We start from the raw sequence: 27,523 nt of genomic DNA on the forward strand, positions 1-27,523 counted from the left end.
TTAGACCCTCCAAACACCATGTTTATCATGGGGGGTTTTTTTCAGCTAATCTGATAGCAGTGTTTCTGCCATACTAATATGCTGGAGAGGGACTTATCTGGGATCTGTATCTTTGTTAGCCAGAAGAGAAAATGGCTTTTTGTCCGTCCCAGTGTAAGTAATTAAAAAAATTGGCAGTGTTCCCGTGTACAAAATGTAATAGAACTGCTCCCTTTCAGCTGAAAAATTCTAGTTTTCCATGAGTGCTGAGGTGTAGCTAGCAGCTCACCTGAGTTTGACCAATAGCCTACGGCATGATGGCAAATGGCATTTGAAGTGGTTTTATCTTAGTGCTGTATGCACTAGGCCTGAGCACACAGTTGCTGTGCAGCTGTAGGCGTGTAAAGCCTGGGGAGATCAGAGACCCCCCCCCTTGGTTTTGTAAATCCAACAAAGCATCGCTGTGTTCTGTTGCTGGACTTGGTTTTACTACAGGGACATCAGCCACTGGTTGCTGCTGATTGCCTACAGTGATTTGCCCATCTTGGCAGAGGTCTGAGCTCCACTGTCTTGGTGCTGCTCAGGTGCTTACTAGGAGCCAGCACAGCCCAGGCAGAGCAGATGAAGGTTGGGGATGGCAGAGGGAAGTGGGAAATGGTGTGTGGCAGGTAACGCAGCTGTAAGCCCCTGCGAGGTGCCTGATCCACCCTACTCTACTCGCCATCCTAGAGCATAGTCTGTTCTGCATCAGAGCCCAAAGCAATAGGCTGGCACACTTCCTGCTGCTGACCACCCACATGTCTTTGCTGTAGGTTACTACTTCACAGGGGATGGTGCTTACAGGACCAAGAAAGGCTATTACCAGATAACGGGGCGCATGGATGATGTTATTAACATCAGCGGACACAGGCTTGGGACGGCAGAGATAGAAGATGCAATGGTAAGTTCCAAGCAGGTAGAGGTCCCTTGACAGGGCATATCTGTGGGGCAGGGTGGCCCTTTCAAGAAGCTTTATGAATTTAAACAAGCGCAGGGTCTCTTGCCTTCAGACCCCTACCCCTGCATACACACAGCCTGATGCATAATGAGTAGCAGCTGTACAATAGGAAACAGCTCCCTTATTAAGGATACAATGAATGGGCAAGTGAGAGAGGAGTCACACGGTGGGCAGTCCCTGCAGTTGAACCATCAGAGCTGTGTTTCCTCTCAGTGATGCTGTACTGTTGCAGTTGTAATTTTGGATGCTGGTGGAGTCACCATAAGGGATTGTCTCTCCTGTTTGTTCCTTCCCCTCTGCTAACACCTAACATCTCCTTCCCAGATCTGTGGTTCTTGCTCATCCAAACTAGTTGAGTATGCCTGAGAATTCAGTAGTGTTAAATATGAAGCAGCCTTGATTCATGTCAGCTGCAAAGCTAGCCTGTCATTTTGAGAGAAAATAATATTAGCTCAGGGAATTGAAAACAGAAAGTCCTCAGAGCATTTATCTTGAAAGCTTGACCTGAATATTTATTTCTATATTATGTGCCTTGCCTGCAAATGGCACTTAAATGTAACATTTGATAAACCTGAGCTGTGTTTGTATGGCATACAGGATCTTACTTTCTCCTCTGTAAGTTTTTTGTCTGTGTGGGTTTCTGATTGTAGATATAGGATCCAGTTCCTCTCCCACTCTATGTATGTGTATGCATGTGTATATGCAAATACATTTATATGCTTAGATTGCTCTGTGATGTTTTCTTTCATATTTTAATCTAATTTAAGATAGCATAATCCAGTCTTTGGCGTGGGATTCAGATATGCGATTTCTTCTGGTCTGTACACCCAAATTGTCTTCTTACTACAGAAGAATATTAAATTAAACTCTGAAGTGTGACAGAATAAATCACTGTTGTGCAGCATAATAATAAAAATATGCATTCAGGAAAACAACCCTTCCCCCCCTTCTGGGAAGATGAAGAAGCCTGATTCTTTCTGCCTTCTGGTGTGCTTTGGACACTTACAAACACCAGTCAAATGTGGACTGTGATGTTGGCAGCTTCACTTTTGCTCTGCTGGCAACAGTTCCCTGTGGCACAGAGCAACGCAGGACTGGTTTTGCTTGTGATTTGGCCATGGCCAGTCACCACTTGGGACCGTAGCCATGCACACACAAGAGCACAGACAAAGAAGGAGAAAGCAGTTTTCGAGCTGGTGCAAATTCAGCTTGGTGTGCAGTGCGCTTAGCAGTGTATGTAAGAGTACTTATTTGTGTGTTTAAAATAAGTAGGGCCAATCCAGTGAGTAAATGCTACTCCCAGAGACGTCCAGCTTTCCTGTTGTGCTTTCAGCAGGATCTGCCAACGGGAGGGTGAGATATGGCAAGGTGTTTCGTTCCTAGAGCAACTGGTGCAAACTGTGCAGGGCTTGAAGCAGTTGTTATGCTCTGTGTATTTTTGTTTCACTTTTTGTGAAGGCTGATCACCCTGAGGTCCCTGAGACAGCTGTGATTGGGTATCCACACAAGATCAAAGGAGAAGGTATGTGAAAAGCAGTGTCCTGACGTGACACCTATGTACACTTTCCTTAATTTCTAACGTGGGCTGCATGTTAGGACGTGCCTAGGGAATGGGAGGGCGGTTATCCCTAGGTTGACTGGCGTTGCAGCGCCAAGAGGCAGACAGCCGTGAAAATAACGGCATGTTCCTAAGCTGGGTGCAGGTATTACTCCCTAAACTGTTTTCGCACACAGTGTTTACGTATGTGGTAGAGCTTCCTTTAAAAGGGTTGTGCTCAGAGATGTCCTTTGAACAGAATGGGAATAGCTGATTTGCGTTGGCCAGCTTTTGATCCCAATGACACTTTGGTATTTTATGTTGGGTTGTCATTGTCACTGAGATCAGTCTGGTCCATACATGCCAAGACAAGGCTGGGCCATCATTTGGGGGCTGGAGTCTGACTCCCTTTTGTAAACAGGATCTATGGTTTTCTTGGCAGTCCCTAGATTGCGCACAGGAATGATTTGAAATCTGCCTTGGCATTCGAATGAGCATCCCTGGTCTTGCCAGCCAGGATCTAATATGAAGTATGTGGCTCATTTGTCTTCCAGGTGCCTTTGCTTTCGTAGTGCTAAAGGAGCAGGCAGCTCATGTAGACCGTGTCAAAGAAGAGCTCAAAACCATAGTGGCTTCCAAGATAGCAAAATATGCTGTGCCTGACCACATTCTGGTAAGTGGGAGACTGTAACTGGGACCCGGAGCAGGAATGGTCACGTTGAGCAAGCCTCACCTTCCTGCCTGCAGTGCTGCTCTTGTCCCTCTCTGGCAGGATGAAGAAGCAGGAAAACAGAACTAGCTGGAGGGATCCCAGGGAGGGGGGCAGGTGCAGTGGTCTGCATGTGCTTCTTCTCCGTGCCTGAGGATCAGCAGTGACCCAGAGGGTGGCTGGGATATCTCCAGCCTGCAGAGCAGCTTCTCAGTGGGGCTGTTACAGAGCGTGTTTTAGAGCTACCCTGAGGCTGCTCCATTTGGGCCAAGTGCTGAACAACCCTTTAAATGGGATGCACAGAGAGTGTTGAGAGCACCATGCTTGGCAGGAGCTCCGGCAGAGGGGAACCCCAGGCCCGCCCTGTGCCTCAAGATGTGCTTGATGTCCTTGTTCACCATGCAGCAGCATTACTGCTCCATACAGCTCTTGCCCTCAGCTAACCCCTTGCTGAAGCAATGTAGCACTGCTCTCTGTGGCCCTGTGCAATGGATCAGATAAAACCCCACTAAACTGTAAAGAAACACCACAACCTTCAGTGTCACTGAGAGGCAGAGTGACACTTTCCGCTGCCCAGCTATTTTGCGTTGATAATTAGGATCAGCCTCAGATCTCAAAGCGCTGGCTGTTTCTGTTGCATAACTGACAGCTGTTCAGCCTGACCCTGGGAGCACTGATGAACTCGAGGCTCTGTTTCAAGCCTCCTCTCCTTTCAGCAGCTCCCTTTGTGTGTTTGGGGAGAGTGCACAAAGCAGTCCCTTAGCTGCTCCCCAAGACCCACCTGCATCCATTCCACTCTGTGCTTGGAGGCAGACCACTTCTTTGAGGGGCTCTGCTTTAGCCACATGCTTGGAAGGTGGACACCAAGACACAGGTTACAGAATACAACAGGAGCAGGCAAGGATGGCTCATGCAACTTGGAACAGCCCAGGACATCCTCAGTGGATTGGAGCAGCTTCCAGAACTTGCAGGTTTGCAAGGAAACACCTCTGTTTCCCTGTGTTTGGGGGTAGTCCTGCAGAGAAGTCCTACAACTCTTTCTTTGCGTGTTAATGCTTTGGAGTTTTGTAGCCTGCTGACCTGATCACATAGCAAAATGTGAGACCTGCTAGCGTCTCTGTTCAGTGCCTGAGAACTCTACCAGGCTCAAGTTTATGCTAAAGCCTTTGAATCTGCTGCTAAGTCCTTTGCAGGAAGCGTAGCCAAGACACTTAACATTCTTGTGATTATGAAGGAAGGCATGTAGGCTGACAGATGTAATCAGGCAGAGAGAAACATCAGCAGACAGGAGTTATCCCTTGAGTAGGAGATCCTGTAGCTGGCGTGCAGTATTGTGTGCTTTATATTCCTGCTCTGTAAAGGGGAATATGTCTGTCTGTTCTGATAGTGTGTTGAGATCTGTGTCATCATCAGTGCCTGAGTTTTCAAGTGTAACTAGCTTTCTAGTTCTATAGTTAACAGCTTATTCAGGACCTGATTGTCCAAAGAGCTGTGTGTCCTGCAGCATCCAGCCTGGAGATACACAGCAATGAGTAAATGAGGAACAAAGTCCACTTAAGTAAGAATAACATTTATAGCACAAGGAATTGATGCTAGTGACACTCCTTTCCTTGGACATAAACTAGTGTGCTCAATGGTCTAGTATTTCCCAGGAGCCTCAAGGGAACTGTGGCCATGAGATAGTGTGCCAGGCTTAGGACAGTTCAGCCAAATTTCCTTGTGGTTTTCAGCAGGACCTAGGTCCTAATATAGGTGTGTCTTTCCCTTCTCTGCAGGTGGTGAAACGTCTTCCTAAAACCCGATCAGGGAAGATCATGAGAAGGCTGCTGAGGAAAGTAGTCACTGAACAATCCAGCAACATGGGAGATGTCACCACACTTGATGATTCAAGTGTTGTCGAGGAGATACTGGATGCTTACCAGAAATACAAGGAGAAGAGTTCCTCATAACAGGCAGCTCTGGAATCTCTCTCCTCTGGAAATGTGGAAGGTCTCAAATAACCAGTCAAACGACATGGTTCTCTCTTGGTGTTTTTTTAAAAACTCTGTTGAACAAGATTTTCTGCTCCACAATGTATTTTGAGATGCACAGAGCTAGGAGCAATCTGCAGTTTTGCACAGTCAGTGAGCTCCCTTTCATTGCTTTTAGGGCTGTTGTAGACCAGCCATTGGTGGCTTCCATTAGCTATGATGAAATTTAATACTAGCTGAAGCAAGATGTAGACGTTCATGTTTCTCATTTTAATGTTACTGTACAGGGAAATGTTTTTATACAGTACTTTTGCTGTTTTAAAAGAAGCCCTGGAATACACTTGTTCGGTTTTGCCTTCAGCTTGGATATCTGAGTTCAGGTAGCTGTATTTCACTGCAACTGTGGTGCCTTTTCAGCAGTGCTAGGTATTCTAGTAGATGTTTCACATGTGTTATTAGGGAAATGAGAAGGACATGCCTAGTCTGATAATTCTTTCTTGTGTTTACCCAGTTGTTCTAATACTTCCTTCGGCTTTCCTCATAAGGATTTGTTCCTACTACTATATGTCCTGGGACTTGCCAGAGATGGTGAGCTTGCGTCCCTTCATGTCCCACGTAGGCAACCCAGCACTATACTTCCAGCTGCAAAATTGAGCCATGAAGCCTACCGCTGGACTTCCTACATGTCCTTAATGCGTTGCCAGTTGCGTAGGAGGGGTCTGGTCCCACATGTTTTTATTCTGCCTTGAGAAACTGAGATCACCAACTGGGCTTTTAAAGTAACTGTCCTCTTCCTCATCGGTGATGACAACTGGATCAATGTTGTCCATTCTGGTTCACTTCTGCATATTAGGAATGGTGGTCTACAACCGGTAGATCTTTGCTGCCAGTTGGTGATTTGTGTAGGTGCCTTTGTTTCTTGAAGTCGCTGTGAAAAGGGACAATGTTTGCTTGCTCTCTGTCAGAGAAGCATTGGGAAGCAAAATCCTGAAGTGCTCAAGAGAGGTTTGAAGCTGAGAGAGATGTGCTGGAGGGTTCATTGTGACTTGCCGGGCTGTGTGATTTCTGACCAAGGAATGGTTATTTTAGCCCACTCCCAAATGGCTTGTCATCTTGTTTGCTCCAACAAAGACAGGCACCCAGTTTGGAGGTAGGTTGGTTCTCCTGTCAGAAGTTATGACTTGATGCTTATCGTTTCAAGTTGGGCCCTACCACGTCTGCCCCTTCCGCATGTTGCCGTGCTGATCTTCCAAAGAGCTAAGTGCCAGCTGGGTACCCGCAAATTGCACAATCCACAAAGAAGAAGGAAGTGCCTCTTAGATGCCTTCTGGAAAGTGATGGTAGCATTCCAGACCAACAACCTCAGAATAGCAGGGAACAATAGACTTTGTCTTTCATATACTTTCAAAATTGCAACTAATATATTCAGTGTTTTATTTCTGGACTTGTTTTATCATGAACACATTCTGATTGAAACACTCCTTATATTTGGGCTGTTCAGAAGAATTTGCTAGTAGGTCTCCTGTCCTCTACTATGCCACTGAAGGTCATGGAAAAGCCTGTAGGTGCCGAATGGCTTTGAGACTTCTGCCACTGCTAAATTTGGTTTAAGCTGGCTGAGGGGTTCAGAGTGGTTGGAGGGGCCACAGAGCATGCCAGGAAGGCATGGTAGAGGACTCCTCCCCTCTCCCTGGGTGCAAAAGCTCAAAGTATACGCCAGTGTAGTGTACACAGTGCTGATCCTGGGGGTCTGTGCCACAAGGGCTCAGGCAGAGCTTCTCCATCTTAACCTAAGCCAAGTGACTGCTAACCACCATTCCAGCGCTGTGGCTGGGGTCATTCCATCAAACCTTGCAGTCCTGCCTCTGTCTTTCTCAGATGACAGTCTGCTTTGTTTCACAGAGCTGTGTGTTTTGGCCCACCAAACCACTGAGTAATTGGCAGAATCGCCATTTTTTGCCCTAGTTTTGCAGGGGTGACTTATTGCTGAATTTAACTGGAGCAGCACTGCCCTTTCCAGTGGGACTGTATACTGGAAAGACAATCTGTATACCTAACTGGAGGCAGGAAAGGCAGGAAGGAAATGCCTAGGTGATCCTGTAGGACTGGGAGAGGAGTGGTGAGTTTTTTGGCCAGCAGAGATTCTGGTACCAAATGCAGAAGCAGACTGCTCGCAGTACAATGTGTTCTAAAAGACAGGCATGTTGTTTTAGATCCCAGGGTTCCTCTGAGTACACTAGCTGCATTTGCTTTTTTTTTTTCCTCTATTTATTTTAAATGGCTCTAGGGACTGGGTAGTACAGCAGGGAATGTCATGCTTCATTAAAATTCCCATCCTTCTGACTGCAATCCATTTTTGCTTAAGGTAAGTAGACAACCTGTAGACTTTGTGGGAAGTCGAAGATCAGAAGGTTTGATAGATTTGACAGGATGTTAATATTTTAGGAGACAGCCACTACATATATCCTCTATTGCTATTGCAAAAGAAAAAAAAAATCCACTTCCTTAAGTGATTTTCAAGTGGGAAGCAGGCAGGAGCTAATGCTTTTGACAGAAGAAGTAGACTCCCTTATTTAAACAAGTTGTCTCCACGCAGTCTGAAATACAGTGTGGAGGAAGAAAAATGACTTTTGAACAAGATTACACACTTTAGTTTTAGTCAAGAAAGCATTTCCTATATTATGGATATAGAATTTCCTTGTCCTGTTGACGTGAAATTTCCATGCTAAGGTGTGACCCAGTGGTCACAGACACATGGTCTAATTAATACGAACTGTCTCACAAAGACTAGCTATGTGAGGAGCAGTGTGCTTTGGTGCATTGAGACATTCGTCATACAGTTCCTCTGCTCAGGGAAAATGGAAGATAGGTGTGCTCCCTCACCTGCATCCTTGTTGTCTCAACTTGCACGGGCTTAGGGACCGCGGCTGCCAGGGAGGTTACAGACTGAGCAGGTAGCTGCAGCACCCCAATAAATTCACAGCCATGCCAGCTATGGTATGGACAGACTGTAGTTACAAATAAGCCTCACACTGTGAAGACTGAAGCCTTACAAACGCCTTTGCTAAAATCACGTCACCAGCATGTGCAAGATTAGAGTGCCACATGCCTGCCATCCAGTACCACGATGGCTGCTCTTTATCTTCCTTGTGCATTTCCACAGCTCAGCTATGGTCCTCGGGATGTCCATCTGCTCAGAGGCCCCCTTAGGGTATTCAAAGAGAGCATGTAGTGCTGTTGTGCTGCCCACATGGTGTTCTGCAGTGGACACAGCTCCTGCTGGGCAGCGTCAGCCCCCACCTCTCCTGGTAAAACTGCAGTTCTGCAAGTATACCGGCATCAGCTCTTGGAGCTAATGCCCCGTGCTCAGTTCATCTAATAGCACCCTGAGGCTGGTAGAAACAGAGCTAGGCAGGGCTTGGAACTGGTACTTCTTACAAAAAGAAGAATACTGTGCTTCACTGGGTAGGCTATTCATAGAAGGCTTTGCCAAACAGATCAAATTTTCCAGCCAGAGAAGTCCCCCTTTCTTCTTTTTCCCCACGATCTCTGCTAACTGCAGCGGTTGCATCTTCAGTGCAAGCCTGAGTCGAGCTTTGCATTTTTGTTATTCCCTGGACGTCATGAACATCAGCACTGGTGTGTGGCGACAGTGCTTTCTGCTTCACATGCAGCAGTCTCACCCCCCCCACCAGGCTTGTGGTTCAGGGAGGGGTTCAGCCTGCAGAACTGGCACTTATGTCCTCAGTTCTTGAGATGCTAGGAAGGAGGTAGCTTGCGCAAGACCCTGGGCCTCCAGTCTTAAGGGCTGATCTTCACTAATCAGTGAAGGAGGTAATTATATATGGAATACTTTACAGTGGGATCATGGGACAAACTTGGGGGTAATTGCTTTGTTTAGAAAAGCAGAACAGTTGAATTCTTCTAAACCTTTGTGTGTCCATGAGTAATGTGTGGGTTATTTGCCAGATTGCCTTTGTAGCTTCATTAAAAGAGTTTTAGAGTCAATTTTACCTGTTGCAGTTTGTTGCAAAGGGCAAATGTGCTTGCTTTTTTTCCCACTCAGTTTTGCCGGTGAGACCCGGTCATGGTGCCTTTTCCCCCACTGGAGACACAGACCATGATTTTCTTAATTTTGGAAAGGGAAAGTCCGTCTTTCTGGAGATGAGGCGTATGTTGTACAGTCTAATGTTAAGCCTTTAATTTCATTTTGTTTTCTTGTAATCATGCTTTAAGCACATTTATTGTCCTTGACCAAAACCAGTTTCTTCAATGATCTCTGTATTCATATTTTCATTAAAGGAAATATCTTTCTCTGTGTGATGGGTTGGCTTTGCATCATAGGTGTCCGGCCCTCCATCCCCTAAAAGGTCTGGGACTTTTTCAGTTCTTTGGACTTGCTTCTGCCTGTCCTGATTATTTTAGTCTGCCAGCACAGACCAAAGAAAGGCAAAGGAGTTTCAGATCAGGATGAGTCATCTTGTGGTCCAAATTGCTGTTTTGTGTTGCTGCTTTTCTCTAACCAGTAGCTCACAGGAAATTAGTTACTGCCAGAAAACTGCCACTGTGAAACAACTCGAAAAGTTGAAGAACTAGCATGTCAGTAAGCTGCATGTCTCATGTAAATCCTGAGGTCCCACTGCTCTACACTCATTTTCCTGCGTGATGGAGAGAACAATTAGTGGGAACAATTAATTACCATTAGTTGATATGGATGGTTCAGCTACTAATCTTGTGCACAAGTAGAAGAGGAGTGAACACAGGATGTGTGTGGGGAACATGAGACAGCACTGTGTAGAAAGTGAGTGTGTAGCTGTCCCAGAGCCAAGCAGATGAGAAGAAATTTGTTTCCAGGTGCCATGGATTGTTTGTAAGTGCCAGGAACACATCCTCTGCAGGGCACCTTGTCCATTAAAAGGTGAGGAAGATTGCCTTTCACCCTCTGCATACCACATGGATAACACTATAGTTGTAATGCAGGTATGGACACTGAACATCCTCATTAGCCACTTCTGTTACGTCCAGCAGCTGCTTCTGGAAAGCTTCCAACACCACTCTTGGCTCTTGCAACCCTCTGGCAAGTGTCTCCGACAAGTCACGGAAAGGGCTAGATAGAAAGGCAGGTGCCCATCTCCTCACTTTGTGTTTCACTACTGCAGCTGCCCCGATTTATTTACTGAGAAATTATTGGTAAAATGGAGACTGTTTCCAGCCAAACACAATTATATTCAGGGGCTGTCTCTGTGGCCAGTTGTAGCCACAGAAACGGATTTCAGCAACAAGTTTCTTTTTTTAAACTAAGCGGGAACAGATGATTCTTTTTCAGCTTGAAAACAGACAATTCTGGACAGGGAATTGTCTTCTGGCTGAGTCTAGAGGCACAGCATGTTTTTCATGGCAGTGAGCCTAGCCCTGCTTTATCCTGGATAGAAGGATTTGGGGACGTAACCACCTTTTGGGGTGGAAATGGTCGTGGCTATGCAAAATTACCAGCCTACAAACATTGGTAATGAATATCTGCCACAGCAGCTTTTTCACTCTTGCTTCTGTTCCTCTGTAGCTAGTGTGTATCTGCCTGGACTCCCTGTGTCTGCAGTGACAAAGCTTACTTTGGCTTTTCAGTCTCTTGAGGCTGGGAGAGTGGAAACCCAGTGCTTTTTAGTGCTCATCCTGCACCTGGCATGCAGAAGACTCAATTAAATTTTTTTTTTACCTATTGGACCTTGGGGATGCCATTTTACTCCTCTGTGCCTCAGCCCTCTGCACCCCCAGGAATGACAGTAGCCTCACAGCAGAGTTGGGAGGAGAGGTCGTGGAATACTACTCACAAGGTCCTGGGGTGAGATGGTTGTTCAGAAAAGCAGGTGCCTTTCGGGAACAGTGCTGCTAAGCTTTCTTGCAGCTGCTGGGCCTGTTGCCTGAATTCAACCCGAACAGGGAGAAAAGCCCCCCCCCCTTTCCTGGCCGCAGCCCCTCTCTGTGGAAAACCCACACGTTTTGTTACTAGGCGTGATGCCAAATAGCCTTTCCCGTTCCTTAGCAGCGCGCAGCCGGGGCGGTCCCCTGTTCCAGCTCTTGTCTGTTGAGCTGCACTTGCTAAGCGCTGTTTTTTGCAGCGTTAAAGCCGTGGGTCCGATCTTGGCGCTGGCACCCAGGGTCCTTCCTGTAACGCCGCTGCTCCTGAGCGAGGCAAAGAAGCCAGAAAAATCTCAGCACATTGTGTTACCCGAAAGACCAAGAGAGGAGCAAAGGTGATGTTCTGGGAGCCTGCGGGCTGACAAAGATGGGGGGCGCCAGGTGTCACCCCTCGCATCTGGGTTAAGTCACCCCGTGGGCGCACAAGTTGCTGAGGGGGCCCGGCAGCTCCGCCAGCTCCCACCCCCGTAACTGGCTCCGCGTCCCGGAGCCCCCTCGGCGGCCCTCTGCCTTCCCGTCCCACCGGAGACCATTTCCCCCGCCTCTCCGGGGAAAACCACCGCCTCCCTCCCTCGCGGTTTCCTGGCGCCATCTTGCGGGCCATCGGGCTCGCTGTGCCCCGGCCGCTCCCGGGGGAGGGACGGCTGCAGCACCGGCCCTGCCCACGGGAGCCCCAGGCCGCCCAGGAGGCAGCGGTGGAGCAGGCCGAGATCCCCGTGGCGGCAGGGTAGCTATTAGCGCGTACTGCCCGCCGGCGGGGATGAACCCAGCGGTGGCGAGGGACCGGGCCGCCCGTTAGCTGGCGCCCGCCGCGGCGCGGAGGTGGCTCCCGCCTGAGGGGAGAGCGGGGGCGTGGCCTGGGACCCGTGGGGGCGGGGCCACGGGGGCGGCTGCCTGGGGATGGGTGGAGAGGGCGGGGCCGGGAGCGCCGGTGCGCGGCGGCGGCAGCAGCATGAATGAGGCGGAGGGCCTGCGGCAGCGCCGGCTTTTCCGCCCGCAGGTCATCACCGAGGACAGCCCGGCGCAGGAGGCCAAGGAGGGCAGGTGGGGCCCGGCGCGGTCCCCCTCGGTGGGGAGGGAAGAGGTGCCTGCCGTGACCGTGGGGGTGGGGCAGGCCTAGCCGGAGGGGAGGGGAGGGGAGGGGAGGGGAGGGGAGGGGAGAGGACGGCTGAGCCAGGCTGCAGTGCGCGCTGTGTCGGGGGGTGCTGAGGGGCCGGGCCGGGCCGGGCCGGGCCTGGCTGGTGCGAGGGGGTATTCGGCTTGACCCGAGGGAAGGGCCCGGTCTGGCCGGGGGGCCGAGGAGGAAGGTTCGTGGTGGGTGGGGTGGGTGGCCCGGCCTGACCTCGGGCTGTAGGGCGGTGATTGGGCCCGGCCTGAGGGAAATCTGGCTGGGAAGTGTGCTGGGAGGGGAGAGCCTCCACCGGCCTGGCCTGAGCCGGGTGAGGGAGGCCCTGGTCTGGGTCAGACTGCCCTGGGAGAGGCTGTCCTGGGTGAGAGGGAGTGGAAGGGGCTGGCTGACTGCTCTGGGGCTGAGCAGGCTGCTGCGGGTGTCGGGAGCGAGGCTGCAGTTCCCCTGTTGGCAGCACAGGTTGGTGCTGAGGCACCCGTGGGTGTCAGCCTATGGGTACCCCCCGGCCTCCCAGCACCCCGGCTCCGCAGCAGGTGCTTCTCTCGCTAGTGCTCGTGGCTCTGCTGGAGGTGGCTGACAGAGGGAGGAGGGTTTTGGGCAGGGCCTGCACACCTGCTTCTGCCGAGCTGCAGGAAGAGCTTTTAACCAAAAAAAAGGCTTAATTTGTGGCTGGTTTTTTTGTGTGTTTTTTGTTTTTTTTTTTTCCAATGGGTCTGTTTAAGTACTGTTTATCTTTTGCTAGTCAAGAAATAACAGTTATCCCATTGTGGCTTGCACAGATTTATTGTGGGTGTGATTAAGTCCTTTATAACTCTGGTTAGGCTGTTTATATTTGACAATAGTTTAAAGAGTAACCTGCAGTTTAAAGACTAGTCTATGTGTGTCTGAGATAGAATAACCTTATAAACAGTCCATTTGTTTGTGGCTAAGTTAAAGATTCCATTTACAATTTTCTGTTTAGGAATTTTTTATAAAATTAGCTTCACTGTAACTAAAGGCAATAGCTGCAATAAGAAAGTCATGGTGTTTGCTTTGCCTTCCACTGAATAAAGTAGTTGATGACCTGTAATACTTTGGTTCACCATCTGTTATGTCTCTAATGATTTGAGTACCTTGCAGATTCTTATTTCTGCCCTTTGGGGTCATCAGAATGAAAGACTGTTTATGGTGGCTTGCATGTGTAGCCCCTGTTTTTGAAGGAAAGCATCAGCATCTCTCAGCTTGAGAGACTGCTCTTCCTGGCGTCCGCCTCTCTTGGTAACTTTGCTCAAATCAGTTGAATTTCTAGGGCTCCAGCAATGATCCAGAGTATCCACAGGTCCTGTTCTCACGAGACTGTCCTGCATGAAACCAGTGGAAGAAATTCTGGAGGCTGCCCTTTTTCTGGCTGGGAGCTGTGGCAGAAACTCTTGATGACAGTTGCTTTCCACTCTGGCCCCCCAGTGCCAAGAGGATGAGGTAGCCTGGACTCCTGGCTATGGTGACCCATAGTATCGTCTTGCAAGCCTACTGCCTGTCTTCAAGAGCTGGTGCAATGGCTTCTCTTTTTAGTTCTTAGTGACAACTAAATTGCTGTTATTATAGCTGGAGTCCTGGTAATTTGCATTATTGAGATTTGTGGCTGGAGTCCATGTAGGATTAATTATCAGAGACACAATTAGCTAAGGATTTCTGTTTTGCTTATCGGTGTTGGTGAACCATTACTTCAGTGATTCTTTCCAGTGACCAGTCAGTAACTTACAGTTGTCAGTATTCTATATTGGGTATGTTTTGTTTGTTTACTTTTATAAGGCTTCTGAGCAGATGACTTTTTAATTTTTTTTTTTAAAGTTTTTGAGTTTTATTCAAATTCTTGTGGTTTCAGCAGTGTCTAAAATAGATCTTGCAGTTTGCAGGCTTGAAGTGTGAGTTTGCTTGTCACCTCATTCTTCCTGCCTTTTTCCTTTACTGTCAATTCCTTGCAAATTTGAATGAGGATCAGAAATATGACCTTTACTTAAATCATGCTTTCAGGAGCTTTAATTAAGTTGGCTTTGGCAGATGAGTTCCCGTTAATCTTTATCTGTTTCCTTTTGTGTGAGCTGTTCTCAGCTGTCACAAAGATGCTGAGGTATCTGCTGACAGTACTTTTAATTTTATAGTATTGAGCCTTCATCTTTTGAAGGACAGTGGAAGGACAAGGCTGACAGCTGAAGTCTTTGTGTAAACTTGGGGATCGCCTCATATCTCTACCATCCACTCTCAATTCCAAATCCAAGGCGAAACAGACTGGGAGGTTGTTGCTTCCTTGAGATATCTACTGTTAGAGCAGTAAGTGCTGAATTCTTCTAATTAATTACAAGGGCAGTCTGGCTCTTGGGAAGTATGAAGAGGTCAGTGCAGATGAGAAAGCTTGTTTGAAGCGGTTTCCCAGCCTGGTCCAGCTCAGATGGAGACAGGCTTAGTGCTGTAACACTGCTGAAGTTCATGATGGGAATGCTGCGCTCTTGAGTGCGAGAAATAAAATTTGTTTTTTAATATATCTGAGAGCAGGAATACTTGGGCATGCTGGTGGAAAAGAAGTAGGCTCAGGTGGTGGGTGCCTTGGGGGAGCTGGGGAAAGTTTGGTGACCAACAGCAGCAGTGCTAACAACAGTTCCCGGAGCGGGCTGAACTGTCTGTGGCTTTGGGCTGGCAGCAGCGGCAGCTCTTGTCATGGCAGGCTGTCAGCATCCTTGTAGCAGTCACCTCCGCACAGCCTGGTGATTTGCGAGGTGGCTTGTGATGGCCCGTTGGGTACTGTGCAGAGCTGGGGAAACTGGGGCAGGCCTCCATCCTAACTGCCTACGTCTGCTGCCAGAAGAGAGGGGCTGGCAGCAGTTGTCCCATCGGGAAAGAGCTGTGATGGATTATGAATAGTCCAACTTCTGTACATTGTGCATGCAAGCAGTGACCAAATCCAGGCCTAGTTCTGTCCTTGCTGTTCGAGCTGATAATCCCAAAGGTTACCTTGATGCTGATATCAGTACTGCATGTAAGATGTCATTAGCTCCCCAGTTGTGGTATTTGTGCTCTGGGCAGTAGTTCATGTTTCCTACTGTCTGGATGATTGGCTAATGAAGGACAAAATAGTGGAAGTGGTCCAAGGATTAATGCAGAACCAGCAGGCACCGTTTGCCTTTAATTGATACTGCAAGGACACTGGCTGGCTGTGCCAGTGAATAGTTCAGAGTAGCTAAAATTGTAGGAGCTGCTTTTCCAGTTTAAGGCTACGATTTGTTGAGCGTGGCTCTGTGCTTTCCTCTGTAAATGCCTGATTGATGCCTCTAAACTTGTTGAGAACAAAACCTGTTTTTCTCCTGTGGAAGAACAATTTTTACTTTTTTGTTTTGTGTTTTGATGGGTAAATAGAAGATACTTAATTTCTTTTGTGTGGTGGGGCTTGAGTTTCAAACCAATGTTCACTAAGTTAAGCAAGCATTCATTTAACTTCCTCTAATGTTTGTTGTTTTAGTTACTTTTCATCCAAAATTTGTGCTGGGATGGAAACCATTGCCAAAACTGAAGATCAAGTTAAAAAAACCCCAACCAAACAACATCACCTCCCCCCATTTCTTGGGGTTTTGTAACTTGTAGCATGCATGAAGCCTGTACATGAGAATACTCTGCCTCATATGATGCCGGTATGCTGAGACTGGATAAATATCCCTTTCTCTTGTCCTAACGAGTTCAAAATGGACCTTAAAGGTCATTCAGGATGGTCATTCTGGTTCCTTTTGTGAAGAAAATAGGCTGTTAAAGAATTTTTAAAGACTATTGTGTCTTACAACAGCTTAGCATGTTAATCCTATTTCTTGTCTGGTTTTGGCAGTACTTACAGCAGCAAGGTGTTCCGTGTTACCTTCTTGACTTTGGCTGCATCTCTAACTGTGCCCCTGCTTGGAGTAACTGTTCTACTGGATTGTCCTATAGACCCTCAGCCTATAAGGTAGATTGTTGCTTTGTTTTGAAATAAATGTTATTGAAGCGTAACTTCTCATATGTGTTCTGTTGGTTTGGTTTTTTTTTCAGCAAACAAGAGTCAACCGTGTAAAGTGGTTCTAGCTGGATTAAGAAATTGGGGAGTGATTGCAGTATTATCCATTGCCATGGCTTGCTTCACATACCCAGTCTGTTTCTGAGCCATCTTGTGCAATTGTGTGTGACTACTGATCATTGAAGGAGCTGAATTCCTTTATTTGATCATTAATCTAGAAAATTATTTTCTGCTGTCCAAGCTATCAGTGGAGCTTGTGATTACTTACGTGCACTCTTGCCTTCTGTGAGACAAGAACTGCGTTTTTGCGAAGGACCAAGCTGTATCCCTTCTGTTATAGTTTTGTCAAAGAGAGACTGTTTATCTGAGGATGGAAATTGAAATGGATAACCCGACTGAGTTGATTTGGTGCTTTGTACCAGCAGAACTATATGGTGATGTTATATTTAAATGCAGATCTCATAAAGCAATGCAGCTAGGTGATTTCTGCCCTGTTTGAATTCATAAACATCTGAATCGAGGTCTGTATCAAATGTGTAGTGTAACATTGAATCAATTGTGTGAGAAGATGTGACCTGTGTTGGGAGAAGTTGTGTGTGAAAAGCTTTGACTGCCAGCATAGCGTGGAGTCAGGCTGTTTAGTGCTCCTGGCATTTTGAAGTAAGTGAAAACGCTCAGTCTGCTAAATATTTATGATCAACTTCATAATTCCTTAATGAAAAGGAACAACAACACTGTAAATATCTCTAGAGTTGAAAGAAACTGTTAATGTGGTAGGGTAGTAGTTACAAGTCTTGCGAATAGGCTATTAGACATAAGCTGCCTCATTGCAAATCATAGTGAAATGCTTACTACTGTGGTTGGGTTTAACAAAGCCCAATTCCCTAAAATACATTGCAACTGAACAGTAACTCTGAAAGCCAATAGGGTATGTCTATAATGCTTTTCCTATTACATAGTCCTGGTCTAATTCTGGTCCAGGGTAACAGTATTCTGCATGCTTACATTTCTTACTTTAAGTCCCTTTTACAAGACTGGGAGAACTATTCTTCTTGCCCACTGGCTTATATTGCTGTACATTCTTAATTACCTTCTTAGCTTCACTGCCAGAAGTGGTTCCAGTCGGTACAATAGATAGGATGATTCTGTGTGATGTTTATGAAATGTTTTGAAAAAGCTCAAGGAGGTAGATGCTGTCTGAATCAATCCCTTCAGTGAAAGAACACATAGAAATCTCATTTGCCAATAGTGATGTTATTCCTGTAAGCAACTGGAAATAACAAGGAATAAGAGAGGGGAGAAAAAAGCAGATGTGATCTGTGAAACTCCATGTGAAATTCCTGCAACTCTGGTATATCTCAACTTCTTTCTCTAAGAGCCTGTCTTGGATAATATTGATCCCAGGGAGGATTTTCTGCTTGCAAACACACTGTCCAAAGTTCCCAGCAAATGAATTCCTTATCTGAAGCATGTTATCCTCATCTGAAACTCACTAATGCTTGGAAGAAGGGATGGACAACGAATTTGTGTTAGCATTGCGAAGACAACTCTGCTGTAAATCTTCCATGGACAGGAGCTAGTGATTAAAAATTATTTTTTCTCCGTGATAAAAATGCTATACAATGTCAGATCTCGGTGTATTCTAAAATGCCAGGCTTTTAAATTTTAAAACCTTTTTGCTTAGGAATTTGCATATATCTAGTTAGGAAAAATATTCTGGTACAAACAACTCATTCAGCTGAGCAAGAAAGCAGTTTTCTGTTGTGGCAATGCAGAAATCCTTTGCCTCTGTGTAAGATAGGTGAACTGGGAACATGTTGTTGGACTTGAAGCTGTATAGATTTCCAGATAAGTCTTAGGAACACATAACTGCAACTTTTCTGATCAGCAGAACCAGAAAATTATTATATTTGATGAACAAGAGTCAATTTTTCAGCTTGTCAGCTGTGTTTTCTTTTTGAAATACGCTGTATGCAAAGCATAGGTCAGGTTTGTAGGAGTTGGCAAACTAGGAAAGAAATGATCCAATATGTTGCTCAAGAGTGTTTGCGGATTTTTGCAAAGGATCATGAGGTCTGTGTTCTGGTTTGCAGTTTGAAGGAACCTCCCCTCCTGACGGGTGTGCTAGAGCCCAATGTCAAGTTACGAAAAGCTGAGCGGTTATGGGAAAATCAGCTGGTCGGACCAGAGTCCATTGTCAATATTGGGGGTAAGCACTGACAAAATAAGCTTTTAAAGAAGGGTCTTTAAATGTTGCTCTATTGATAAGGGTTTGTTCAGCAATGTAGCTCTTGGGTAACAAACTCTGGAAGTTATTTTGAATATGCAGGTTTTTAAAAAAATAATTGTGTTATGCAGCAAAACCTGGCTGCTATATACTGCTTTTCTCCTCTTTCCCCAGTATAAAATAAGTCTTGTTGCCACATTAAAAATCCCTGTCTTCCAGGACTGAAAGCATCAGCAATGCAGTAAGGGGCTACTTAGGTTTGGAAGAAGTGGTCCCATTTTTCATTTGGCTAGCTCTTAACTGGGTATTAATATTTACAGGGTACTACCTGCTCTTTTAATGCTCATTGCCTCTGAGGGAGCTGAATTTTGTGGTGTTAATTTTTGCCTATATGACAGAAAAAAAATCTCAAATTGATAAATAGCATATTTACATTTTAGTGCTGTTGCATGCAATACAGGCGCCATCCTATACTTCTCTCTGATGGCATGTGTGTTCTTGCCAAATCACAAACCCATGCCACCTCTGAGAAGTTTCTTAATGAGGTGGCTAGACTTGTAATGGCATGACGCTCACTTAGTAGGAAACCAGCTTTGTGCAGGGGTTGTTCCCTGTGCCTCCTGAAGGAGGGTAAGACTAGAAACTACTCTTGACACGAGTCCTTGACTGTTCTAATGTGAAAAGGAAAGGGTGTGGGAGTTGCAAGCAAGACCCTTACTGAAACATCCTTCAGTATAAGAGGTGCTCAGTAGCCATATCATTTATTTTCCTTCTGCTATATCTTCTAATAAATTAGTGTAAATATTTTTAAAAATTATTTTACCGAGCAAGAAACTACTGTAAATTCCTTCCTCAGATTATGCTTTTTCTACCTCTCCCTGTTAACAATGTGCTAAACTGATTACCTGAAGCCACCGATTCTCTTCTGTTACCTAGTTTCATCAATCTCATTGGAAACTCTTTAAGGAAACCTTCCTGCAAGAGACAACTGACCTATGGGTGAAATAATCAACCTGACTAGGAATAAGTTTTGTATGAATAAGTGTTGAAGTCTTCTTATTCCTTTTTAAAAGTGTAATTAGCAAACTTAAAACTTCAGTTAAATTGGAGATGGAAAAGTCCATCTACTAATGGACTAATCCATTGGTCTTTCATTTAATTTGGTTGTACAGAAAAGTTTGTGTGTTGTATGTATTCAGTGAATCTGTCTTGTGCTATCACATGTAATTTGGCAATGCTTTTGATTTGGGTGGTTGTTCAATTGCCATGGTTTTTGTAATTCTTCTCCAGAACTGATACAACATGAGTGTTGGCAGGTGTCCAGCAGCTTATGTGGACTGTATCAGAATGAGAAGTTTTATCTAGTCAGTCTGTTGTTGAAGAGTGGTAAGATGGATGCAGTGGCTGATCACATTTTATGATGATGTAGAAATTTGCCCAGAGGGATCAATTCAATGACTACCCATTAAGTTGTTACGTCCACCTTTAACCAAGGATTTGGACTACTTATGGGTGAAAAGCTTCATATCCCATATTCATAACTCCTAAGGCTTAAATCCTTCCTCTTCTTTTTGAGTTAGAAGAAATCGAACCAAATACTCTTGTTTGCCTTCATCTTTCCCCTTCCCTCTTTATTCTTTTGCTATGACTGAAGACTTATTTCACTATATCTTAAACATGAATTCTACTTCATGCTAGTAGAAGGATCATGTAGAAGGATGTTTGCCACTACAGTTTTGTGATCAGGCTAATCACACCAGTTATTTTTGCAGATGTGCTATTTACTGGGACAGCTGATGGGAAGATTATCAAAATTGAAGATGGGGAAATACAAACCATAGCCAGAATTGGCCATGGTCCTTGTGGTGAGTGACAGCTCCTGAACATAGTGTACCTGAAAACGTCTGGGTCAGGGCTTGTGTTGATTGAACTGGTATTCTGTCTGGATTGCTCATGCAAGTGCATGTCTTCCTCTGTAGAGATTTGTAACAGAAATATTAATATATTTGTATGAATGAAGTATGAGTGGAAATATGTATATAAGCACTGGAAGGAACAGCAGAACCAAGGGCCAAAAGAATGGGAATGGGTGGTCTTGATAACAAAGGACACTGTTCCCAGCAGTAAAATTTAGGAATGTGGGTTTTTTATGTCATGACTACAAGGCCTGCACTCTCATAAGACTGCAGCATGGATGACTTGTCGGTAGAAGATCCTGCCTCTTAACACCGGGAGGAAGACGAGGTTGAAGTGCATCACAAATAACATTCCTTTTCCTGTTAGTCCATCTAGAAAAAGCACGTATCCTAAACAAGAAAAAAATGGGCAACAACCTGGCCTAATATTTATGGAAGCTGAAGTCAGCAAGATTCTGAGGTGAAGGGCCATCCCATAAAAACTGAGGACTCCTAAACAAGTGTGAGTGAATGAACTCTGAGATAATGTATGAGTGGGAAAGATCAACTTATTTAGAGATTTTTGAAAATAAGTATCACCTTCCCCATCTACAGAATTTTGCCTTGCATTTTGTTGTACTAATCTCCCTTTCTCTGTTTGTAAGTAGCGGGGGGGTTGTGGTGGCTGCATCTGCTTTAGCGGAGATCTTCCATTGGTCATGATATTTCTGTTTTCTCACTGCTAAATTGCAGTTATTTCTTGTTGAATTCCACGCCTCTTTCTGAACCACTTATTTTCTTCATTTAATGAGATTTCTGGAACGGAGTGAGAAAAACTGATAGTGGCTTGTTTATTAAAAGAACCATTTCTATGGGAAAGCTTAACGTTGGCTATCTCAGTACTGCCTGGGCACTCTGAGAAGCCTGGTTGGTGTTTGTTGGGACTGTGGGTGGTTTTGTTTGTGGTAATGATGTAGAAGCTTACATGAGGTTCTGCAGCCCTGCGCTGGTTGCCAGTTAGAAAGAAATTAAGGGCAGGAACTGTTACTGTCTTTATGCAGCTTGCATTGACACGATTGTTATTTTAGCTATGTAATTTTACGTGGATGTTCACATGATTAGGCTCTGGACTGATTTGGAAGCACTCTCTTGGCTGCCTAACAAGCAGGACAGCCTTGGTGCTGACAGCCAACGAAGTCTGCTGCCAGCTGATAGGAAGCTCAACTTCCAGCTGCTGTTTAGGCATGAATGTGGGTTGGGATGGATATGAAGAATCACCTTTCCACTGCTCATTTCCATTGGACTTGTACAGCTTGGGAGAGGTGGGAAGATTATGCTGCCCTGTTTCTTTGGGGCCAAAGAGGTAGTGGGGAGCCTAGACTTCTGTCTTACCCTCCTTGAGTTGGGGAGGGAAGTGGAAAGGCTGTAGCTGACTACCTTCTCCAGAAGTTTCTCTTGCTAATCTTTCAAACTACAGATGTTCTGAAGTTCTTAGTTCTTCAGGACTCAAGTAGACAAAGTTTTCAGATTTGTGGTATTCCCCTTCCTCCTCATATAGAAGTCTTCAGTGTCTGTGTCTTGAGAAACCGACTGTTTCATGACAGCATTGGACCTTTCCAGAAAAAGAAAGTTCCAAGATGTGCATGTATTTTTATTATTTTTTTTATTTAAAAAAGAAAAGAAAAAGAAACCCACAGTAAACCTGATTCTTTCTGAGAAGAAGCATTTAGTTAAATCCAGTTTTCTGACACTCAGCCCTACTCGGGGCAGCTGTTAGCTAGCTACCAGCCTGGCAAATTATATGATTATCTCTAGACTGGTGAAAACATGGGGATATCTGTTTCACTCACACCTAGGAAAGTAAGAATAATTTCTTTAATGAATGTGTGTGGTGCTGGCTGTAGAGTTTTGTTAAGCTACAGTTTGACCTATGTAGGTAGCCTGAATGCCTTGTATTTATTTCTATTTGGAAAACCATTTTAAAATTGTTTCCTAAGGAACCTGTGAAGATGAGCCAACGTGTGGAAGACCACTTGGCATCAGAGTGGGGCCAAATAACACCCTTTTTGTGGCAGATGCCTATTATGGACTCTATGAAGTTAATCCTGGTACAGGTATGGCCTTTCTGCTCAGAAGTTCTCTTCCACTGACAAATCTGGGCTTCATTTGCAGTTTTGCCAGACACTGCAGGCAGAACAATGCCTGCCTTCTTTGTAAAGTGGTTTGGAGCTGACTGGATGAAATATGCCATGCAAGAACTTGATATTTATTTCCTTGTAGCAATCACTTCCTCTCTATATCTGTCTGTCTGGATCAGAGTTACCAGTGGCTTATCTTCTGGTGACATATGCTTTTGGTTGTCAAAATCGGTACCTCAGGATCCATGAATAAAGCTCTGTGTAGCTGTTTCAGTTTTCATAAAGGGAAAAAAAAAAAAGTACTGCTGTTACATAAACTTTTTGTCATGTTTGCTGTACTTTTGTTTGTGCCTTGATCTCGCTGTGTGGTAGTGAAGAGCTCTTAACTTCCCTGTAACCCCAATCTATAGAAAGTGAAGAAAGATGTATTTTGGTGCGGCTGAAGATCAAGTGGCTTGTTCCTGCTGAGAAAGGCACTGTTGCATCGTGCCCTTCATTGTACGTCCCTGAGCCAGATCTCAGTTTTAGGAGCTGTGCTGTCAGAAGGCAATAGTTGCTTTCATGTAGGGTTGATTTTTCTGACAGTTTACATCTCCAAATTGGCTTCAGGTGGGGACAGGGAGGCTAGCCAAATGCTAGGTGAGATGTAACCGAAGGGCTCAGACTGTGTGGCTCTGGGAGCGTATGATCAAGGTCTCCCCTTTTGATGGCAGACAGCTACCATATTAGCTCAGTCATGACAAAAACAAGCAAACAAACCAACCCAAACCCTGTGCCCAAAGATGACTTCAATAGATTTTGGTTAATTTTTAGAGATTTGACCTTAATAATTTGCCTGGTAATATGTGGCAGAGCTGACTGTGGCAGAGCAGTTTAGTGAACCTGCTGATGTTTTGATGTTTAGAAAGTACTACTCTTTGTTCCTACAGATTTATGGGGAAAGAGGGATTAGTGATTGGTTTGCCTGCATCCTGCTACAAGGCTGGGACCTGAGTTTGCACTTGGTTTTATATGAGCTTCAGAAACGTAAGAAGTCTGGCACTTATCAATAGGGAACATCATCTACTGTTTCAGTTTTTCTGGAGAGTATTTTCTCCTGGCCATTCACATTCGGTGTTGAGTTGTTCCATTACAACCCAAAACCTTATTACTTAACAGAGGCACGAATGGAAAAAATGTGAAGTACCTGCTAATTTCATGTTAGTATTTAACTCATTTCCAAGGCAGGACATACAAAAGCTTGTCTTATGTGTCTTTTTTTTTTTAAATTCTTTTTGTAACCAGGTGAAACGAAAATGCTTGTGTCAACCAAAACACTAATTGAAGGTCAGAAGTTGTCATTTGTGAATGATCTTACAGTGACCCAGGATGGGAGGAAAATCTACTTTACTGACTCCAGTAGCAAATGGCAAAGACGAGACTACTTATTCTTGATTATGGAAGGCACAGATGATGGGCGGCAAGTATCTCTTCCCCAACGCATTTAACTTATTGTAAGCTCAGCTGTAGGAATGGACTTCACCAGTTCCTTGGTCTTCAAGATTTTTCTCTTTATAAACCACCTGTGCTAACACTGCACTGCCCAGGAGAGGGTGAGAGAATGTGTGGATGTTGCTAATGAGACATGCAGTGAAATAAATGAGATTCATGACTTGCATGGAACATCTATTTTAAAAGGGAAGATGTTAGCATTACGTTCAGCCTAAATCCTTCATGAATGCTGCCAGTCTCAAGTGGCTTAGTATTTCTCCTGTGTTCATAAACAAATGCTTCCTGCCTATTCTGCCTTTTTAACTTAGGTGAAGTGCATGTGAGAGAAGAGAGAATGTCTGGAGAATTAAACCAACATGAATAAATATTTGTCTTCACTCAAAACCATATATAATGCTTTCTTTTTAGCCTGCTTGAATATGACACAGTAACAAAAGAAGTGAAAGTCTTAATGGTGGGGCTGAGGTTTCCCAATGGTGTCCAGCTCTCTCCTGCGGAAGACTTTGTCCTGGTGCAGGAGACAACCATGGCTAGAATCAGGAGGTGAGTATGACTTTGCTGAAATTAGTACTACTCTCTTTTAGAGATTGTTTAAATAAATGAGTTGAATGACAAAAGAAACCCTACACTCTGTTCATGCCTAGTTATCAATGGCAAAGAAGGTGGCCCTCCTCAATGCTTAATTTTTTCTTTCACTGTAAACATCTGGACTGCATAATCTTTCCATCATGGGCTCCTTGAGCATAGTGGAGTAAGCTGACTTTTTCTGGGGAGAGAAATGTGGCTGTGCTGTGTTTCCCTGTACCAAAATAAGGAAAAAAAGAAAAATTATTTTAAGTGAATTCCTTTTGGGACTTTTATTTAGTACTTAGACTGCTTGAGTTAAGATGTCCTAATCCTATTGTCTATAACTTTCAGGTATTATGTGTCCGGGCTGATGAAAGGTGGAGCAGATATGTTTGTTGAGAATATGCCTGGTCTTCCAGATAATATCAGGTTAAGCAGCTCTGGAGGATATTGGGTAGCTATGTCAGCTGTCCGGCCCAATCCTGGGTTTTCTTTGTTGGATTTTTTGTCTGAAAAACCATGGATTAAAAGGATGGCATTTAAGGTAAAAAAAAAAAAAAACAAAAAAAAACAAACCTAAAAAGAATTTTTAAAAAAATCACCTTTAGTATAGGAATGGAAGTGATAAATATTTGTTTGTCCTGTTTCTTCCTCTTCACACGAAGATTTTTAAAATTTTTTTAGTGCCGTGGTTAAAACTGTTGTGGTTGTCCCCAGGTAGAACAGTCCTTATATATTCAAAGGTAGTAAAACTAACATTTGCTTCTCTGAGTAGCAGGTACACATCTCTTAAGTTGCCTTCCATCTTGATCTCAGGAAAGAAAAAGAGACTATCTCTGCCCTAGCCATGCAGCAACACAGGATCTACATTTGGATATGTGAAGACTTCACCTTTGTACCTGAAGTGCCTAAACTACTTATTGCCAGGTGTCCGGAGAGCATTTGGGAAGTCTGACCTGTTCTAATGACTACCCTAGGCATCCTAGGAGACAGTGTGTATGTTATGTATGCTGCTAGGTGACACTTTGTTCTGACTCAATATACCTGTTTTTATGTCACACCCCCCTTTAGGATGAGGATGAGCAAGAATAATGTATTTTGTAAGGGATATCTGATGCTAAAGAAACAGCATGGTGCTTTTTAAACGATACAAAGACTTGAAAATACTTGCGTTCTCAAAAAAAAAAAACAAAACCCCAACAAAACAAGCAGTTTTTAGGATGGAAGTGCCATTTCGGCAAAACAAACTCTGTGCTGTCCTGTAAAACCTGTTGTATCTCCTGGTGTAGTGCGGGAGCCTTAACAAACTGATGCTATGGGGAGCAGAGCATGATGTCTGCTGCTTGGCATCAACTGCACCAGAACAAGCTGATGTCTCCTGTGTGGACATCCTTTCAGTCTAGTGCTGGAGTAGAGTATGCTTCTGCTGGTCTTTTTTTTTTTTCTTTTTTTTTTTTTTTAAAGTTGGCTTTTCAGATGTTAATGTGTTAAGCCTGTGTAATAGTGTTTACTCAAAATGTGTGCTTATGTTCTTAGCTGCTTCTTCCAAGGAGTGTGGAATGGTCTTTGACTGTATAAGTGTCTGAGATCTAAGTGTGGAGAACAAAATCTTTTGTTGTTAATTTTCTTTTTTTCTTTTTCTTTTAGTTGCTGAGTCAGGAAACCGTGACAAAGTTTGTGCCCAAATATAGCCTTGTTGTTGAGCTTAGCGAGACAGGATCCTACAGAAGAAGCTTTCATGATCCCAATGGAGTGACGGTAGCTTATGTTAGCGAGGCATATGAGCACAATGGATATCTTTACCTGGGCTCCTTCCGGTCTCCGTTTATTTGCAGACTTAATCTTCAGCATGTTTAACTGTCCATCCATGATAAAGTGCCACTGTCCTATAATACTCCAGAGGTAAGAAGGAAGCATGTGCTTGAGGCAGTGTGTGACCAAGGACAAAAAGTGAAAGACAGTCTGTTAACGTGCAGTAGCACTGTTCTGTTGCCATAGGAAAATGTACAGCTTGCTGTACCTGTCCTCTTCCTTGGTTTGACTGCTCTTGCTTTGGAGTTGGCATGCATAATTATTGAGGAGTATGGTGGGACATCTTCATCCAGTTATGTGCTCCTTAAAGAACATCCATTGCTTTTCCATGCCCAGCCCTGTTTGGAGTTGTTTTAAACAGACATCACCTGTCACCTTTAATGCAACTGTATGTCTTCTTACACTGGAAGGATTTGTGATGTATGGAATTTAATTGTGTATGATTTGGATTGAAGAGGATGTCTTGCATGTGTTTATTTCTGTTTTAGAACCTCCTGTTTAGGAGGGATTACAGTGCATGTTCTAATGTCATACCATGGTGCTGTGGTAGAGGCAGCAACATCCAGAATATGCCTAGAAATCTAGTTATACCATTTGGATTTCTTCAATTCCAGCCTGTGTAATCAACATCAGACACTACAATTAACTGTTAATCAACATGCAGAATCAAATTTGATCATTATCTGTGGACTCCTGTGTTTCTTTATAGCATTGTAGTCAGATGATGAATGAAAGTTGCATTTTCTATGTTATTAAAGACTAGTTCCAGCAGGTTTAAAAAGAGTCACTTGTAGTATTTCCTCCATGTTCACCAGGTCCTGTAAGTCTCCTGTTCATTATGTAGGAGACATTCCTGTTCATTCCTGAGAGACGTGGGAGGGAAGAGGGCCAGCTGCAGGAATCCTCTTCAGCATGCTTTTTATGGAGAACTGGTAAAGATTTTGGGGAAGGTTGGTGTCTGAAGATGGATGTGGACTGAAAGGACCCCTGTAAAATCTAGTAATAGTGGATGAGGAAGGCTTTGGTGGAAAATCTTGGAATGCGGTAGTAGCTCACGGCTGCTTTCTGGCATCTTCAGAGGAAATGGTTTACTTCCTCTGTTAACAGATACTCTGCTTGGTAAATCCAGATAATGCTTTTC

The 27,523-nt window shown here is 44.6% G+C and overlaps 3 protein-coding genes across 3 annotated transcripts in view; 2 read left to right on the forward strand and 1 right to left on the reverse strand.

Moving 5' to 3' along the window:
* The window catches only part of ACSS1 (acyl-CoA synthetase short chain family member 1), a 40,197-nt gene extending 30,682 nt beyond the window's left edge, over nucleotides 1-9,515 (forward strand). The window contains exons 11-14 of the mRNA XM_050893122.1: nucleotides 792-919; nucleotides 2,435-2,498; nucleotides 3,068-3,186; nucleotides 4,998-9,515. Of these exons, the coding sequence (XP_050749079.1) occupies nucleotides 792-919; nucleotides 2,435-2,498; nucleotides 3,068-3,186; nucleotides 4,998-5,171 (485 nt within the window). The 3' untranslated portion in view covers nucleotides 5,172-9,515. The remainder of the gene's footprint in view (nucleotides 1-791; nucleotides 920-2,434; nucleotides 2,499-3,067; nucleotides 3,187-4,997) is intronic.
* Nucleotides 1-27,523, reverse strand: part of RRBP1 (ribosome binding protein 1) — a 550,780-nt gene that overhangs the window by 103,996 nt on the left and 419,261 nt on the right. The window lies entirely within an intron of this gene.
* Nucleotides 12,061-27,064, forward strand: APMAP (adipocyte plasma membrane associated protein). The gene is made up of 9 exons (XM_050893123.1): nucleotides 12,061-12,152; nucleotides 16,088-16,204; nucleotides 18,346-18,461; nucleotides 20,252-20,344; nucleotides 22,372-22,488; nucleotides 23,797-23,971; nucleotides 24,412-24,546; nucleotides 24,922-25,114; nucleotides 26,218-27,064. The coding sequence occupies exons 1-9, from the start codon at nucleotides 12,061-12,063 to the stop codon at nucleotides 26,425-26,427; spliced, it is 1,248 nt and encodes a 415-aa protein (XP_050749080.1). The 3' UTR covers nucleotides 26,428-27,064.

The sequence above is a fragment of the Gymnogyps californianus genome, chromosome 3 (genome assembly GCF_018139145.2).
Source record: "Gymnogyps californianus isolate 813 chromosome 3, ASM1813914v2, whole genome shotgun sequence".
Taxonomy (NCBI): Eukaryota; Metazoa; Chordata; class Aves; order Accipitriformes; family Cathartidae; genus Gymnogyps; species Gymnogyps californianus.